The sequence below is a fragment of the Solanum lycopersicum genome, chromosome 12, assembly GCF_036512215.1.
Source record: "Solanum lycopersicum chromosome 12, SLM_r2.1".
NCBI classification, from domain to species: Eukaryota; Viridiplantae; Streptophyta; class Magnoliopsida; order Solanales; family Solanaceae; genus Solanum; species Solanum lycopersicum.
In genome coordinates, this window is record NC_090811.1 from 57,994,779 (window position 1) to 58,014,314 (window position 19,536).

The 19,536-nt window shown below is 36.2% G+C and overlaps 1 protein-coding gene across 1 annotated transcript; it reads left to right on the forward strand.

Annotated features, from left to right (window-relative positions):
- The first annotated feature begins 18,587 nt into the window (after window positions 1-18,587).
- LOC138340462 (uncharacterized) lies at window positions 18,588-19,088 on the forward strand. The gene is made up of 2 exons (XM_069292187.1): window positions 18,588-18,800; window positions 18,897-19,088. Exons 1-2 carry the CDS (start codon window positions 18,588-18,590, stop codon window positions 19,086-19,088), a joined length of 405 nt encoding a protein of 134 aa, XP_069148288.1.
- The last annotated feature ends 448 nt before the right edge of the window (window positions 19,089-19,536 follow it).

Genomic DNA, 19,536 nt, shown 5'->3' on the forward strand with positions numbered 1-19,536 from the left:
ACAAGGTGACTAAGGTGTTGTTAATAAGGATTTTACCTATTCTTATGTGTTAGTTTCATTGCCTTGGATTTCGATGAGGTTTTCAATATACTTGATGCCCTATACATGTTTCTACCCTAGTTGAAGAGTCAGTCATAGTCACTCATGTTAATTGTGTTATTTTTTGTGTGGTGGATTCACAAATTTGGGTTGATTTGGTTATGATGGATATGGATGAGCTTAGTTATAATGCCGAGACCGTAACTCTAGAGATCCCCGGTAGGGAAAGAATAGAGTAGGAAACGGTGTACAGGACTAAGCTAGCTAAGATCATATCTTTCATTCGGTCTAGGAACTAGGTAGGTCTACATTGTTTGATGTAATTACCTTATTTTTGGTATATTGAGGTCTAATATCCCTTTAATGAGTTTATTCCTTCGTTTAGAGAATTGAGAGAGATTAAAGCTCAAAACATACGACTTCTTGATAAAGATTTAATCCATCCTAGTGCTTCCTCGTGGGGTGCGCTAATTATATTCGTTAAGAAGAAAGAGGGTAGGATGAGGACTGGTAAATTTGTCTTAAGCAATAAGGGAGTGGATTAATAATGAAAAGATAAGATTATGGATAAGAATTGTCTCATTGAGTATACTTGGGTGAAGGAAATGGAACATTTTTGAAAGTGTATATAAAACGTTTTATGTCAGTCCTTTGAATTTGATGAGTATACCTGAGTTTTATAGTTATGTCGTTATAAATAAGGTCCAATAGCGTTATTCATGGATGAGTGAACATAATAGTAAGAAGCGTTTGTAGTAGATTGTGATGAGATGCAACTATATCGTAAATTGTGGCTAAGAAAATATAATGTAGTAATTTATGACTTGTGAATATCTAAGATTGTATATTTCTAATATTTAATGAGTAGCATAGTTGTATGTCAATTTTAAAGAGTTCGTGTGACACCGCTCATATAGAAATATAAAGAGCGGAGTATAATAGAATGTATTATAACCTTTAGAGAGAGGTGAGAGCAACAATATTGTAGTGATTACAAAGGGTAAATGAATATCTTTGGAGGGGTAAATAATGAGTTTATAATACGCGTGACTTATTTCATTTTGTTTTAGTTAATAGTGTTAAAAATCAATCATATTCGTTAAATTATTGAGAAGTCTTGAGAAAGAAGTATATAGACACTAGTTTGAAGGTGATGAAAGTGTTTTGTTTATTTCGAATTTGGATAAGCAGATCTACGGAATAAACCAAACCATGAGCTATTTTCTTAGTGTAGTGGGTTAAGAGTGTGTTGTAAAAAGTCAGAATTGAATTTATTCGAAAACGGTTCTATATCAAATTCTGAAGGTGTTTGCAGGAGTTTTGCCGCTGCAGCGGTGCCGCTACAACAGGATTGGAGCCATTATGGCGGACGAGACAGAACTAAATATCATAGATTTTTTAATGGGGGCTCACTTTTTTTAAATTGCCTATGTAACGCGATTTCGTGCCACTATAGCGACTCTGCTATATAGGTATAGGTGGTGTTGTTGCGGGATGAGAGATACATAAAGTCTTTAATAAAAATAAAAGCTAATGTTGATAAACAAGGGTGTTTGTGTAAGATGATTGAATTTACAATTAAGATTTTAATTGTAAATCTACATTTGTGGTGGTATTATTTTCTATGTTTTGATTAGTAAGGTGTGGAATGGTCACTTATCTCAGGTATTGAGAATTTGAAATGTGTTGCACTTCATTTGAGTTTGTAAAGTTTATCACTTCTAATTGTTAAAGTATTTGCGAAAGGTTTTCATTCTGAAAATGTTGGTTTAAAATAAGTTCAATGTTCAGAGTGTTTACATGGTTGTTAGTATTAAGAGTGTTGGCTTCAATAGAAGCATATGAAGGTATGTTGAGTCAAGTGAATGGAAATGATTGGCTATGACTACATAAAGAAAAATCATTAGTTTAATTCGATTAATGTGAGAGTCGATTATGTGTTCTTAAGATGGGTGATTTGAGACATAAGATTCTTGCACAAGCCCATAACTTCATATACTCTATTTATCCACGTGCCTCTAAGATGTAACAGGATCTTCTCAAAGTCTTTTAGTGGAATGCTATGAAAAGGAATATAGCGGATTTTGTGGCTATGTGCCCCTATTATTAGCTAGTCAAGGTAGAACACAAAAAACTAGGAGGTATGAATCAAGAGATTGACATTCCTACTTGAAAATGGGAAGTGGTCAACATGGACTTCATCACAGGGTTACCTTTTACTCGCTGACAAGAAGAATCTATCTAGGTGATAGTTGATAAAGTTACTAAGTATGCACGGATTTTTGTTGTCCATAGTACAAATTTGGAGGTGGACTACACCAATATTTACATTAATGATATAGCCAGGTTGCATGGGGTTCCTTTGTATATCATCATAGATACAATTCCTTATTTTACCTCTAATTTCTAGAAGTCATTTCAGAAATATCTAGTACTCAGGCTGGTCTTATCACATCTTTTCATCCGCAGACATATGGGTAGGCAGAGTGTACCATTAAGATGGGATGATCACCTACCACTCAAAGAGTCCGCCTACAATAGTAGTTACCATTCAAACATTCAGAAGGCCCCTTTTGAGGCATTGTATGGGCATAGATGTAGATATGTAGTTGTTTGGTTTGAAGTAGGTGAAGTAGCCTTGATAGAGAAAGATTCAGTTCATGTTGCTATGGAGAAATTTTAACTCATTAGGTATATACTAAAAACAACCTAAAAATGTCCAAAAAATCCTATGCAGATGTAAGGAGAAAGGAATTAGAGTTCAAGTTGATGATTGGTTTTTCCTAAAACTATCACCTATAAAAGGGGTGATGATAATTAACAAGAAAAAAAATCTTAATCCTAGATATGCAGGACCATTCAATATCTTGAAAACGGTTAGTAAGGTGGATTATGAGTTAGAGACTCCAACAGAAATAGAACCGGTGCTTTCGATTTTCCACATTTCATTATTGAAGAAGTGTGTGGGTTATCCAGCATCTATTGTACATTTAAAAAGTGTGGTTTTCAAGGATAGTCTCACTTATAAAGATGTTCTAGTTGAAATCCCTGATAATCACGTTCAAAGGTTGAGAAACAATGATTTCGCTTCAGTCCAGGTTTTTCTAGAGGAGTAGTCCATAGAGGAAGCTACTTGGGAAGAAAAAGCTACCATGAAGGCCAATTATCCTCATCTATTTCCTTCCGATTTCATTCCATCTCTATGTAATAGAACCTCCTCAGTTTTTTAGTCATTGTTGCGCATCTTAGCAATATATTCCTTTAGGTTTTACTTCCATTTCAGTGTATTTTCATGTTTTTCATACTCTAATCAATCATAAATCAGTTTCCAGTGTTTTGTGGTAGGGGTTGAAGCTTACTCATTCCATTTAATCTAGTTTAGTCTTCATTCGAGGACGAATGTTTCCAAAGAGGAGATGAGATATTATAACAATCCATATGCTATAAAGAGCAAATTGCAGATTTCAGAGTTGCTCGTACAACCCATGGTTGCCACTCATGGACCGTAGGAGAAACACCGCACGTTCTACAGGTCCGTGGTGCACCACCTACAATCGTTCCCCAGAAACATCCAAATATTTTGCCTAGTGCTTACCCACGGCTGGACTTACTGATCTTGATCCTAGTACATGGATCGAACCCCTATGTTTAGCTCCATGTCGCCGATCACAGTTGAACAACATGGACCATCAGTCAATCCACGGTCTGCGGATCAAATCCATTGGTGACCTTGACAACTTTTATGTCATGGGTCATTTTGTTTTAGCCTAATGTGTTGGACCCCTAAACTACATAGTTTTGGTTACTTTTAGAGTAGTTACTATGTTAGAATCTACCCTAATAAAATCATTCAGAAAAAAACATAGAAAATTAGAATGCAAAAGGAGAAATGGTCGACCAAGACTTAGTCAAAGAACACAACAGGTTTTCATTTGTTTCAGCCTTGAAATAAAAAGATTTCTCTATGGAATTCGTTACCGGGTATGTGTATTTTACTAGTGGGTTACTTTCTCCCGCTAGATCCCTTGAATTAAGTGAGTTTCTTGATTCCCTTAATATTGTTTAGACTTAGAATTGCTAAAATTTTAAGCATATCATTAAGAATTAGTTTGTTTGTTGTTCCTCATCAGATTATCATGAAGTTATTATGGTTTTGCATAGATACTTTTATAAATTCAGAACCCCATCTATGTAGTTCTTTTAATTCATGAATCACATATGCTTGGTCATCTATTTTGGTTATAAATACCTCAAAACTAAATGTTTCATTATCAACATACTAATGTTGCAGTTCAGTAAACGTGATAGTATTTTGAGATATCCAGTATTACAAAACTTCAGCCATAAAATGTTAATTACATAATCAATTGGGAAAATCTTAATATCGAATGCATTATTGTTCAATGTACCTTAATAGTCTCAGAACTATGTGCCCATAGGTTGTAAGTCCCCTCTGTGGACATCATTTTTGTGAACTCGCCAACATTCCTCTATACCTATGGTAGGGTATATATGGTATTCTCGATGGGGTGTATACATTGGACTCTGCATTTAGCTCATGGTGTTTTATGTCAGTTATTAGTAGCTCTAACAGTTCATTCAGATTCTATTGCATTGTCTATATTATCAGCACAGTTCAGTCTCCAGTCTCAACATGTTATAAACACGGTTATTGCATTTAGTACAGCCATGTTTATTATTTCATGTATCCTTATCATGTTCACATTAAATCATTGCTTTATTGTTTGTTCAGTTATGATATAACTTACCTTTACTCTGTCGTGCATGCTCGATATGTTTCAAGTACATACACATAACTGCGCTACATCTTTTTATGATCTAGGTTCAGTTATGCGGCTGTCAAACATACATATATTGGTTCGTGATCTTCATTTCAGAAACATCAGTAAAGAGTCTTCATTCTTCAAGGACAGTTGACATGTTATCTTTCAATTATAGTCTTTAGTTTTCAGTTTTAGCTAGATTTAGCCAGGGTATGTCTAGCACTTCTTGTTAGTTTAGAGGCTTCTTTCAGACATAGTTTGAGTTTGACTTTTCGTTTGTATTCAAACTCAAAGATTTTCATTTATTCAGATTTTATATGGGTTTTCGCCATAATTTTAGATTATTATATGATACAGATTCTGCACAATATTTATTTCTTTAATTTTCTTTAGTTATGTATTATATGCCAGCAATGTTAGCTTGGGGTCACTCGCGATCCTAGGTCCCATGTCTGTGTCTAAGGGGTAGTCTCACTGTGTGACATTCTTATTCATAAATGTGATGAATTTCACTCTCATGAACCTGACTGGCGTGGCCTGCTAGACATACTGGTACATTTCGAATCCTTGTGATCAAATACTTAGTTTTTCACGACCCAAAGTATAATTGATTTGCAACATTGTGCATAGGACCTCAAAAGGGCCTACATAGGCCAGTTAGCGTACATCATAAGTCAAAATAGAAGTTAGGATTTCAAAGAAGTATAATTCATATCACAAAAGTGTTGAACAAAGTGGAAGTCTAGCATAGTCTTAAAAACCATCTAAAAAACAAAAGAAATGCTTATGATGTAACCTATACAGCACATATATCACCTGAAAACTATAAAGACACCAAAAAAAGGTAAAACTTTATTGGTCCTTTGAACAGGAGGAGTCACCTATTCTTGAATCAAATAGAATTATCAGTTAGCCACGATTGTGAAATGTACAAGTGTTGAACCATACATTAATGAGAGAATATAGGGACATGTATGCATTAGTACAGGGAGTGTACTAGGTATGGGTCCACATATATAATTAGACTTAATAGAATGAGAAGTTTAAGCATACAAGGCATGACCAATACTTGAACATTTAACGGCTTAATGAAGAAACAATGTATATATCATAAGATATGGTCAACACATTTCAAGATAATAGACATAGGAAAGCTTTAATGAAACATATATTTTTTGTGGGATATTATCTTTAACTAAGAATAATACTATGAGAGATATGTCCTTGAATTTTGTATATCCCTCATACCGAAATAAAGGGATTCTACTTGCCAAACTACATACCTTACACATAATCTTTTGCTTAAGGGGATCCACTAGCTACGTCATTTAATACAATCTTGAGGGGGCACATAGTTTGGTACTAGAGGTTGATACTAGAGACGACCCTATTTGATCGTACACCCTTAAGTAATCTTGTTTCTAAGCCTAAATCTCGACGGAACAGATAAAAAATATCCTTATAACATAGGAAATACAATGATCAATAGCAATCTACATCTTAGAGATCAAAACATATAACAACTCATTAAATTACAATTTCACCAATGTAAATTCATATGTAAAAAGATACATTTCACAATGATGACTATATTCGTGTATGAATAAACCTTTCACACTAAAATTGATAGTTTCATCTCGAAGAACCCTACCATTATAAACATAATTTTCATAAGACATGCATGTTCCTTCTAAATTCATAGTTCATCGGTTCTTCATAGGTTTATATATGAAAAATAATGACTCATGCACGAGTTCAAATGATTTCAACTAAATGTCATAGGTTTATATATGAAAAATCATGAATAAAGCACGGGTCCATATGATTTCAACTAACTATCATGTAACAAAATATTGAAACAAAAATTTGAATCATAATTTAGGTGAATCTTTATGGAAAACTAAGAACAAACCTAATTTGACCAATTGAATATCAATTGAGTAAGTGAAAATTTTTGGGACCCATGGTGGCATGGAATCTTTGAGTGAATGCTTATATTCCTTGCTATGAATGATCTTAGTCATATCCACTTATTTCTAGATCTGGAGGTCAAGTAATTTTAAGTAGGAATTCTAGTGACACATATTAAGTATGTTGTTAAGTTACTAAAAACGACATATAGACATTGGCAAAGGTTGTAGCTACTCATTAGTCTTCGCAGCATGGCTTACATGAAGCTATGGGAAGTCTTATACATGTCTCTCTACTAAATGATAGTACCGATTTTCTGGTATACGACACTCACAAGACGTTATATAATTGATGTAGTTAATCTAGCAAGTTAGTTCATGCAAAGTTATAATACAAAACACCTTCAATGAGTCAAAAGAATTCTTAAGTACATCAAAGGTACCCTACACTTTCGACTAAAAATTATTTTACCATCACCTTGTAGGTTATATGGACATTCAAATGTTGATTAGGCGCAAACTAGAAGGTCAACTACTTGATATAGCATCTGCCCCGGTGAAAACTTTATTTCTTGGACTTCTAAGACACAAACCACATTTGCAAGATAAAGTGTTAAAGCAAAATATAAATAGCTAAACTCCAATGTAGTAGAGATAACATGGATCAGATATTTGTTTCATGATCTTGGAGTGTACCTCATGTCAGTCCCTAAAAAATTGTAATGTGATAACTTGAATGGCTTGTACATGACAGTGAATCAAGTTATGCATGCAAAAAGCAGACAGATAGAGATAGACTATCATTTCGTTACTGAAAAAGTGGACAGAGGACAACTTCTTACTAACTTTGTAAGGTCCAAGGATATTCATACAAAAGTATTGACAAAGCAAGTAGAAGCAGTAACAATATGGTAGATATTATGACTGTTAGAGGCTTCTAGACTTGTGTTGTACGTTTAGTAAGTCATGTATGTACTTATCATCCTTCTATAAAAATATTAAGGGTTGTTCACCTATAAATATACTTCAATTTCATGGTATTTTATGCCTATATATTTAGTAGATGTCATATTTTATGATTTTTGTTCATTCATTTAGTCAAAGTGAAGCATCAAGTGTTGATCATGCCTCTCAATATTTTGGTACTGATATGAGTTTTTGAGTTTAAGGCCAAGGTACGACCCATACAGATGATGCATGTGTTGTGTATACATTTCATATCTACAACAAAAACTATTTAATTATAACCACAATGACTCAACTGACATATTGTACAATTGACTTACAATATGTACATAAACCTGTAGAGGAAGTATGATTTCATATTTCGATGACACAGAGTATAAGAGGCATATACAGGCATAATAATAACATACAAAGCTTACATGAATTTGTATGATAATGATACTAAATAGGAGCTAAAGTGTAAGGACGATGCCCATGAATAGACAAACCTACACACCCTAAATGAGAATCTGAGCAATAAAGTCACCATATATGTTTCACGATGATATTTAGGTACCCGACATTATACAAATACATACCATCGATGTCAAGTATACACACTCCAATACCATATGTTTCACACGCTAAACTCGGATACACCTAGAAACAATGTGATCCGTGGGTCATACAATTTAATCTGAGCAAGCATGTCATATATCGAAGTCGTTGTCTATCTAATCGATATACCATATATCATATCTACGAAGTATACATTGTACCCCATGTTACAATATGTAGTACAATGCCAATAGTTAATTTTTTTTTACGTTTTTTTCGTCATTCTTCAACATTCCATACCCTAGAATGACTGTTTCTTTTAGCCTCCTCCAACATCAAGGTAAGCATATTTTATATAAGAAAAATTACACAACAAAGCAAACTTATATTATTTAATTACACATCATAAATATAGCTTTCAATAAATACCACTGCAACTAAGACTATACATTCATTATATTGGCTGACTTCAAGTTTGTATAATTAGTCACCTTTGTATATGTATAATTCGCCAGAATATACAAATACATATGTATAATATACACTTATTTAACCTATGTACATATACAATTCACCCCTTTCTTGCTTGCCTCTCTCCTCCCTCTCCCAATCTCCCTCGCCTATCTCCCCCATCTCCCAATCTCTCTTGCCATATAGACAAATGTGTATGTATAATATAAAATTATATAAATATACAATTCATCTCTCTCCCACTCTCTTCCCTATTTTTCTCGCCTCTCTCTTCCCTCTCTCGGTCTAACTCGCTGCTCTCCCAATGTCACTCGCCTCTCTCCTTCCTCTCTCAATCTCTTTTTCCATGTATACAAATATATATGTATAATATACCATTATCTAACCAATATACATATACAATTCAACTTTCTTCCACTCTTTCCCCCTATCTCTCGACTTTTTCCTCTCTCTCCTGGTCTCGTCGCCTCTCTCCTCATATAACATGTAGCTACAAATTTTAATTATCAAACTATAGCTATGGATGGTAATTAATTATTTTATATGTGAAAGTTACCCATTTATATTTTCATGCAATTCTTATAAAATAGGTTCACGTGGATATATTTATATCTTGTTTAATACTTATTTATTAGCTATTTCTAATTGGTTAAATATGGGAAGTTAATTTTGGTTATAATTCCCCACTATGGGAAGGTTATTTTTGTTATAACTCTCAATTATCTACAATAGTGGACAGTAAAATAAAAGTAATCGATGCTCTCTGTGTCATTAAAAACTAAAAATTATCATATCTTTCATCAAAACATTTTCTGAAAGAACTTAGTAACTGAAAGGAGAGAAAATATTCAAAATTTTTGAAGAACAAAAACAGGACATTCGCTCAATTCAAGTCAAGATTCTATCGCATTTTCGGGTATGTTTTCTTGACTTAATTACTATAGTAGTAGATTTATATGAAAATTATGTAGTCTTACAATCATTAATTATTGATAGGATTTATGTTAGATTGTTAATGTTTTACAATCTTAATTTAGATAGTTCCATACGTGTGATATCAATGCCAAATTTAAGAATTAATGATTCTTCTTAAATAACAATATCTTCTTCCATGCAAATGATGTCGGGTAGAATATTTGTTTTCACCTCATAGTGATTAGAAAAGAATTACACTTTTGATTCTTTAATTGAAATCATATTAGAAATCTATTTCATATTCTTCACGTTTAACAACCCCAAAAATGAATAGGATAAATACTTAAGGTGTCAAGAATGCTTGCTATTAGACCAAGGTTCAACTAACTTGGGGAGTTAGTTGCGATTGGAAAGGTTAGAACCAACCATGTGAGGCTCTCGAAAACAAAGATTTAATCGAAATATTCTTTACCGGACTTAAATGAAGAAACTTTATGTTTTGAGGGTCCAGGGGTAAAATGGTCTTTTCCAGGTCAAGGGTATTATTTTAATTATCCTGAGGAATAAATTAATTAATTAATGTATTTTATTAAAAGATCAAATCGGGTTGGGGAGATCCGAAGTTAACCATTTTCGCAAAAAGGGTGTCACTCGGGTTCGAGCCCCACTAGAAGCAATGAATTGGTGATTTAGTCATCAATTAAACTCTAATTCATTAAGGGTAAAATGGTCCTTTCACGTATTAGTTGAAATAAATCATATTTATACTAATTTAATAAAATCTTATTGTGACTAAGTCTTGAATTATGACTCCTAAACCTATGCTAACACTCTCCTAATCGCGTTTATCACCTCTCCACGTTAAAAAAAGAAAAAAACTCTCTTGTTCTCTCTGCCAATTAACGTGAAGAAACAATAACATTGATTTAAAATTTCACACTTGAAAAACTCACTAAAAATTATAAGAAAGCAAGTTAATAAAAAATCTTACGGCAAGGGAGATTTTCATCGAGTTAGTGGTGGAACTTTAGGTGAATTAGGCGTGGTTTTGGAGACAAGTTTGGGAAGAAACTTTAAGCTTGAACAATGTCAAAAGGTATGGGTTTCATATCTCTTGGTCCCTTTCCCAAGAGGCCTCTTACGATTCAACTATTCACTTCAAAACTAAGGTTGTTCCCCTTTGTATGTCATTCACCCTAAGTCCTAAATGAATTTGTAGGATGGATATGTTGTGCTGGTATATTTAGGCATGAATGATGTGTTTATATTAAATGTGAATATGTTTATGTGAGGGAAATTACGAAGATGATAATCAAAGTGTGATAAAAAAAAAGGTATGTGTTTGTGCACGTTGGCCGTGTGCTTGGCCATTATCTTTGGGTTGATTAAGACATGTATTTCTTGAGCATTTTATGCGTGAAATGTGTATAAAATGTGATGCTCATTTTAATGAAATATAATTGGTTCAACAACAATCTGTTAGCCAAATAAACTTATGAAAGATGTGACATGAATTGAAGAATGACAAAAAATTTCCAGATTTATGCACTCTACAATGAGGCTAAAATCTGTGTTTTAAAAGGGAAAATAAAATAAGTGAGGTCAAAGTTAATTGAACCCAAGACCTCACATGTTAAGAAGACTGAAAAATAAAAAAAAATGTGAAGGGGCTAAGAGGAATCGAACCCCTTAGCTACTGGTTTCGCGAAAAAAGGGAAATGAAAATGGGGTTGGGGGGATTCGAACCTGGCTAACTGGATTTCGCCACAAAGAAAAGGAAATGAGGCTGGGGGGAATCGAACTCGCAAAATTGGGGAAAAAGGAGGAGAAAAATAAATCAAACAAATAAGTGGGAGGCGTTGGATTCAAACCCACGACCTCCAGCCAGCGAGTGAAGGAGAGAAAATTAACGAAAAGGGAATGGGAGGCGTGGGAATCGAACCCACGAACTCAGGGCTGAAAACAAGAGGCGAAATTAACAAAGAAATAAAGTAAGGTTGTGGAGGTTAGATCCCACAACCTCATTGTCACTCGCCTAATTTAATAAAAATAAAGTATGAGAGGTTGTGGGGGTTCGAACCCACCACCTCACAGCCTCAGCGAAATTAAAAATTTAAATAAGGAGGTTGTGGGGGTTCAAACCCTGAACCTCCCTATGAAAGCAAAATTAATACAAAAATACAAGAGGTTGTGGTGGTTTGATCCCACAACCTCTTTGTTTAGGCGAGAATGGGCAACATGAGTCTACAGAAAATTAAATGGGGGTTGTGGGAGTTCGAACCCTCAACCCTTCGGCCAACCTAAAAGCAAAATTAGTATACAACTAATCCTTCAATGTTAATTTTGGGATTTAATTTAGAGTTATAATGTTATGAATATTAGAAGTAAAATCAATAAAAAATATAAATGATATCCAAGTGACTCAAACTTGGATTTCCTTGCCCAATCTTTCGTATTGATACATAAGTCATACGTGAAAAAAATACCCAAGAATAATGCCACGTAAAAGAAAAATTAGTATACAACTAATCCTTCAATGTTAATTTTGGGATTTAATTTAGAGTTATAATGTTATGAATATTAGAAGTAAAATCAATAAAAAATATAAATGATATCCAAGTGACTCAAACATGGATTTCCTTGCCCAATCTTTCGTATTGATACATAAGTCATACGTGAAAAAAATACCCAAGAATAATGCCACCTACTTAGATCAAAATCAAGATCTTGGCATAGATCGAAGATACATAAGTATTGTACTACATAATCTTAGGAAAGTAAGAATCACTTAACGAATTATGAATGAAGCCCCGTGGCTTGTATGTATAGACACATAAGTCTAACATATGTTCAAAAGTAAGTGAACCTAAGAGGTATGTAATGAAATTATGAACCTTAGGAGGGTTAAGTATGAGTGTAAGTTACACTAAGTGGCCAAGTGCATTGGCATATGATGAGATGAACTATGAAATGGTGAAATGAACATTCATGTAATAAGAGGTGAGTAACTATGAAAAGTAAAGGTGCTAATGATGATGAATGTGGTGACAATATGACATGAGGCTGATGTAAGTGATGAGAGCATTCTCAAATGAGCCTAAGTAAATGTCACCAATACGTACTCACCAATGAGAGCGTAAAATAATGAATAGACCAGTCTCTATGAACACTCTAAAGAAAATATTGAGATTAACACACTTAATACTAAATGATGAGATGAGAAATCATCTAATGAGCTATGATGTCCTCATACTAGAAGTCATCTTCCATGACGTATGAGATGAATGTAATGGAACTTTACACAGAGTACCGATACTCTAGATATGAGTAGTGATGTCTTCTTTAGGGAAGGATGGAGGTTCACGTAACTCTCATGAGCTCAGACTGTCTGGCATGCCGGGTATGGGTCTCCGTATATCTCCTAGTCTTCGAACCTATACTTCCAATATAGGATTTGGTGGGGTTAAATTTCCATGTACGCTAGCATGTTTTGGGTCACTTTGTCCAGTGATTCCACCTATTTTCGGTGTGGGGTTTCAAGACATTGGATTTCATGATGCTCACATGATCTATGTCGGTTCAAGTTAAAGTTCCCAATGAATGAATGAGGCAAGACTCAAATAAAGAACATAATGAAATGAATGATACCAGAGGTGTTAGGATATCATAATCAAGAGGTGAGATAGAGTCAGGTAATGAAATTAGGTTATTTCTGATCATTGCACAGCCAACTCGATAGAAGTCTTAAGCTATACCATAGGTATGGATGGTGTTCACACTGGGCTATGAATGAAATGAAATTAAGTACGTTTGAATGAACGAAGCATACTCTCAGTTTTCTAATGAAGACTCCCAAGTTGAGTTCATATATGTTGAGCCCTCATTTTGGAAAGTCTTAATATCAAGTCCATGATTCTTAGGTCTCATGGCATATGAATGAATGATATGAAAGAATCTATGTGTTATATGTTATGTGCTATGGTATGTACTATATGAAGATGTTACGTGTTGTATGCAATATGATATTTATGATGATCATGTTACTCTCGTGGCATGACCTTCCTAATCCAATTTGGAGTTCACTAACTTTCATATTCTCAATTTGGCAAGTCTACTGACTTGACCTCCAAAAATCATGTAGTTAGGAATGAGCTATTGTTTATCATGCATGTCCTTGGTGTGTTCTTCCATATATCCATACGTAGTACAAGTGTATACTAACCCTATACATCTATATTATTTTAGGTGCAGGTATAGGTGCGTGATAGAGCTAAAGGATTATTGTTGCAGCTATCCGGACGTCAGTATTCATTTGGAGTTTGGTAGGTCCTCATGCTTCCGAGGATGCTATTGTTTTACATTACAACTTAGTTTTAGATTTGAGCTAGTGGAGCATGTTCTATTAGCGTTTCTCTCCTGTTTTGATTCAGACTTTGTATTGGTGCCATTTTCGCAATTATAAAATTAATACTTATTGAACTATTTTTCTCAGTTGTTTATCTTTTAATGTTAGATGATTGATGATGAATAATTATGATATGTTAAGAATATTTAGCAAGTATATTAAAGAACAAAACGTATTTAATTTTCCGCTAAAATTTACTTAGGTGAAGTATGAATAACGCATGTAGGCTTGTTTTTGACCTCTAAGAGGTTAACGACGCAGGTCTCGTATGGGGTCTACACTCTAGTCGTGACAAAGTTGGTATCAGAGCCAGAGGTTAATTCCGAGGATAATGAGTTCACATCAACCACATTGAGTAATTTCTAAGTCATGGTAGTGAAGTGCACCACTATCCTTAATTTGAGACTTCATGATGAGTCAGAAAGTTTCCCTTCTTCTGATCTTATCGTGTTTTTCCTAATGTCTGAGTTCTTGGTGTTATGAACGTGTCTAACATTAATCCTTGTTGTTTTCAGAGAATAAACACTATGAGGGCTATTGGTCAGATGAGAGGGGGAGCACTTACTGGGGGCAATCAAGTTCAACCCCAAGATTCAGCAAAAGGAGTGGCCATGCCGATTAACCTAGCTGGGTTGACTGATGTTGTGGTGAGGGAATCTCTAGCCTAGATGTAACAGGCCATCACGATGCAGTCTTAGGTTACGCCTGTCCAAGTCAATCGGCAGGATGTTTAGAGGGAGAACCACTGGTTCGCATCATGGATGACAGATTGCGAGATTTCACGAGGATGAATCCTCATATATTCATAAGGGCTAAGATATCACAGTATCCTTAAGAGTTTTTAGAAGAGGTGCATAAGATATTTGTTGCTATGGGGGCCACTAATATTGAAAAGGTTGAGCTGGCTTTCTACCAGCTCAAGGATGTTGCACAGACATTGTGCAAGATGTGGCAAGATATACGTGTCTTAGGTGGAGTGTCTGTCACATGGGAGCTATTGAAGACAGTATTTTATGGTGAGATTCTTTCCCATAGAGATGAGGGAGGCCAAGGTTAAAGATTTCATCAACCTTAAACACGGATCTATGACATCCAGGGAGTATTCCCTGAAGTTTGTTAAGCTATCAAGGTGTGTTACTTTTCCTAGTATTTAATACAAAGAACGAGGAGAATACTGAGCTTTGTTGAAATCATTCAAATAAGCTACTTCCCTTGTTTTCAACAACAGGGAAGAGATGAGCAGGTTCCTCACAGGAAATAATGGAGACTTGGAGGAGGAGTGTCAATCTGTGATGCTCCATGATAACATGGACCTTTCCAGGTTGATGATGCATTTCAAGCAAGTAGAGGACAACTGCATAAAGAGAGTTGTTCATGATGTTAGTAGGCCAAGACCTCAAGATCAGGCAGGTCCCAGTCATGGAGGCCAGACAAACAACTTTGGCGTCTGGGAGCAGCAAAGGTTCAGAAAAGGGCAACAGAGTTCAGGGAATTCTAATCCTAAGAGGGGTGCTACACCTAAGGGAGGCAGACCTGAGCCCAAGAAGGGCAATGGAGGTTAGATGTAACATCCTAAGAAGAATTTTGCTAAGTATGGCCGAGATCATAGCCTGCTTCCGTTGTGTTAAAAGTGGACACATGGTCTGACACTGTCCACAGAATAGAGGTCACACTTGAGGTAATGCTCAGCCTAGGCCTAACCCACAGGGTGCAGCAGCAGCCTGACCTCCAAAAAGGAACAGGTTCTATGCCCTGAAGGGCATGGAGGAGCAGGAGAAGTCCGCTGATGTGGTCACAGGTATGCTTCAAGTATTCTCAACTTATGTTTATGCTTTACTTGATCCAGGGTCTACTCTTTCCTTTGTGACTCCTCTGCTTGCCCTTACATTTGAAATACTACCTGGAGTTCTGCATAATCTATAGTAGTTACTATGCCTTTAGGAGAAAATATAAGAACTGATATGGTATACAAGGATTTCCCAATAGTTGTAAGTGGTAAGACTGTGTGTGCAAACTTGATTGAGTAACCCATGCGTGATTTTGATAATATTCTTTCATGGACTGGCTTCAAAGTTGTTATGCTTGCTTGGACTGTCATAGTAGAGTGGTGTGATTTCGCTTCCCTAATGAAGAAGAGTTAGTCTGGGAGGGGTACAATTTGAGTCGTCCTAATCCCTTGATTTCATATCTTAAGGACAATAAAATGATGTCCAAGGGGTTACTATATCATCTTGTGATTATTAATGATTTACATCATGACATCCCTTCCATAGGCTCAGTGTCTGTAGTGAATGAGTTCCTAGATGTGTTCACTGAAGATTTTACTTGAGTCCGTCCCTTTTGAGAGATCGACTTTGGTATTGACTTAGAACCCGATACTAAACCAATCTTAATTCCTCCTTATAGAATGGCTCGAGTAGAACTCAAAGAGTTGAAGCTGCAGTTAAAACATCTCACTGATAAGGGTTTCATTCAGCCGAGCATACCCCCTTCAGGTGCTCCAGTGTTGTTTGTAAAGAAGAAAGATGGGACCCTTAAAATATGTATCCATTATCGGCAGCTCAACATAGTTACTATCGAGAACAAGTATACACTTCCCAAGATAGATTATTTGTTTGACCAACTCCAAGGGTCTAGTTTGTTTTTGAAAATTGATCTTCGTTCAGGCTACCATCACCTTAAGGTTAGGGATGGATATATCCCAAAGATGACCTTTCGTACCCGCTATGGTCACTGTGAGTTTCTAGTCATGTCATTTGATCTCACGAATTCACCTGCTGAATTCATGGATCTCATGAGCAGGGTCTTCCGTGAATCCTTGACTCTCTCATCATAGTATTCATTCATGACATTCTCATCTACTCTAAGATAAAGGATGAACATGAAAAACATTGGAGACTAACCTTGCTGGTAATTAGACAGCATCAGTTGAATGCCAAATTCAGCAAGTGTGAATTTTGGCTTAGATCAGTGACCTTCATGGTTCATGTTGTGTCCGATCAGGGTGTTGAGGTGGACCCCAGAAAGACTGAGTCTATGACGAACTAGACAAAGCCTCTTACTCTCACTAACAATCGTAGATTTCTGGGATTGGTTGGTTACTATCATAGGTTTGTGGAGGGGTTTTCTTCCATTGCTTCTCCATTGACATCTCTGACTAGAAATAAAGCCAAGTTTGAAAAGACGCAGACTTGTGAGAAGAGTTCCCAAGAGCTCAAGGAAAGACTCACTTCAGCCCCGATGCTTACTCTACCTAAGTATAGTGAAAGTTACTCGGTTTATTGTGATTACTGTAGTGTTGGTTTGGGTTATGTTGTCATGCAGGCTGGTAAGGTGATAGACTACGCTTCCAGGCAGCTTAAGGTTCATGAAAAGAATTATCCCACTCATGACATGGAGTTGGAAGTTGTGGTGTTTGCACTGAAGCTGTGAAGGAATTATTTGTATGGAGTGCACGTGGATGTGTTCACAGACCATAAGAGTCTCCAGTACATGGTCACACAAAAGGAGTTGAATCTACATCAACGGAGACAGTTGGAGCAGTTGAAGCATTATGACATAAATGTGCACTACCATCCAGGTAAGGTTAATGTTATAGTTGATGCTTTGAGCAAGATGAGCATGGGAAGTACAGCCCACGTTGAGGATAAGAAGAAGGAGCTGGTGAAAGAGGTACACAAACTGGACAGACTGGGTGTCTGATTGGTTGACTCTACTAGCGGGAATCTTTCAGTTCATCCTAGTTCTGGATCATCCCTGGTAGTTGAAGTCAAGCAGGGTCAGCATCTAGATCTTGTTGATGGAGTTGAAGGGCTCAGTACTGATGAAGATGAATTAGTCATTTGCTTTGGGAGGTGATGACATACTTAGGTATCAGGACATGCTGTGTATACCATATATGAATGATTTGCGGACCTGGTTTATTGCAAAGGCCCATGGTTCAAGATATTCAATACACCCAGGTTCAACCAAGATGTATCATGACCTGAAGCAGATTTATTGGTGGGATGGTATGTAGAAGGACATTGCATAATACGTAGCCAAGTGTCCTAATTTTCAGCAGGTTAAGGTAGAGCATCTTAAGCCTGGTGGTCTCACTCAGATTATTGAGGTTCCGACTTGGAAGTGGGAGACCATTTATATGGACTTTGTGGTTAGTCTTCTGAAGGCTAGAAGGCAACATTATTCCATATGGGTTATTGTGGACAAATTTACTAAGTTTGCCCACTTTATCCCTATGAAGTCTACTTACAGAACTGAGGATTATGCGAGACTCTACACTGATGAGATTGTGAAATGGCATGGGATTCCTTTGTCTATTATTTCAGATAGAGGAGCTCAATTTATTTCACATTTATGGAGATCATTCTAGAAAAGCATGGGCCCGCAGGTGAAACTTAGCACTACCTTTCATCCTTAGACTGATAGGCAGGCAGATCACACGATTAAGACATTTGATTACATTTTGAGAGCGTGTGTGATTGACTTCAGAGGTTACTAGGATGACCATAAGCTTTGATAGAGTTCTCATATAATAATAGTTATCACTCCAACATTGGGATGGCACGGTTTGAGGCATTGTATGGTAGGAGGTGTAGATCTCCAGTTGGGTGGTTCGAGGCTGGAGAGTCATCCATTTTGGGTCCCAAAATCATTCATGAGGCCTTACAGAACATCAGAGTAATTAGGGACAGGTTAGCTACTACTTACAGTCGGCGGAAGTTATATGCATATAATAGAAAAGGACCCGTGGAGTTTGATGTTGGTTACCAGGTTTACTTGAAAATATCACCTATGAAAGGGGTGATGAGATTTGTTAGAAAAGGGAAGTTGAGTACGAGGTATGTTGGGCCATACGTGATCCTATAGCGTGTTGGTGAGGTTGCCTATGAGTTAGCATTGCCTGTGGAGCTAGCTTCTGTTCATCCAGTCTTTCATGTCTCTATTTTGAAGAAGTGCCTAGGTGACCCAGCATGGATTCTACCCGTTGAAGGTTTGGGGGTTGGTGAATACTTGTCTTATGAGGAGGTACCTGTTGAGATCTTAGACAGACAGGTCTAGCGACCGAGGAACAAGAAGATTGCCACTGCGAATGTATTGTGGAGAAATCATCTTGTTGAGGGTGCTATGTGGGAGGTTGAGGCCGACATGTGATCCCGCTACCCTCATCTTTTAATCTCTTGCGGTTAGACTTCCTACTCTTAAGCCTATTTTTCCTTATCTCTCCGTATTTTGTTGCTATTGATTGACTAAGCATAGTTATTTTATTATGATCTAACTGCATTACGGTATAAAGTGGTAGTGTCATTCGGGGACAAATGTTCCTAAGGGTCTGTAATATAACAACCCCAAAAATGAATAGGATAAATACCTAAGGTGTCAAGAATGCTTGCGATTAGAACAAGGTTCACACGGATAGATACGCGTAGAACCAGACCTCAGAACCCTTAATATGACCAAGTCAAATAACTTGGGAAGTTAGTTGAGCTTAAAAAGGTTTGAACCAACC

What these genes read in the sequence shown, in the direction of transcription:
- LOC138340462 (XM_069292187.1), top strand. Translation starts at nt 18,588, where the DNA reads ATGGCACGGTTTGAGGCATTGTATGGTAGGAGGTGTAGATCTCCAGTT. An exon ending in AGTTTGATGTTGGTTACCAG is followed by an intron (nt 18,801 to 18,896) that starts GTTTACTTGAAA and finishes GTGATCCTATAG; the next exon opens with CGTGTTGGTGAGGTTGCCTA.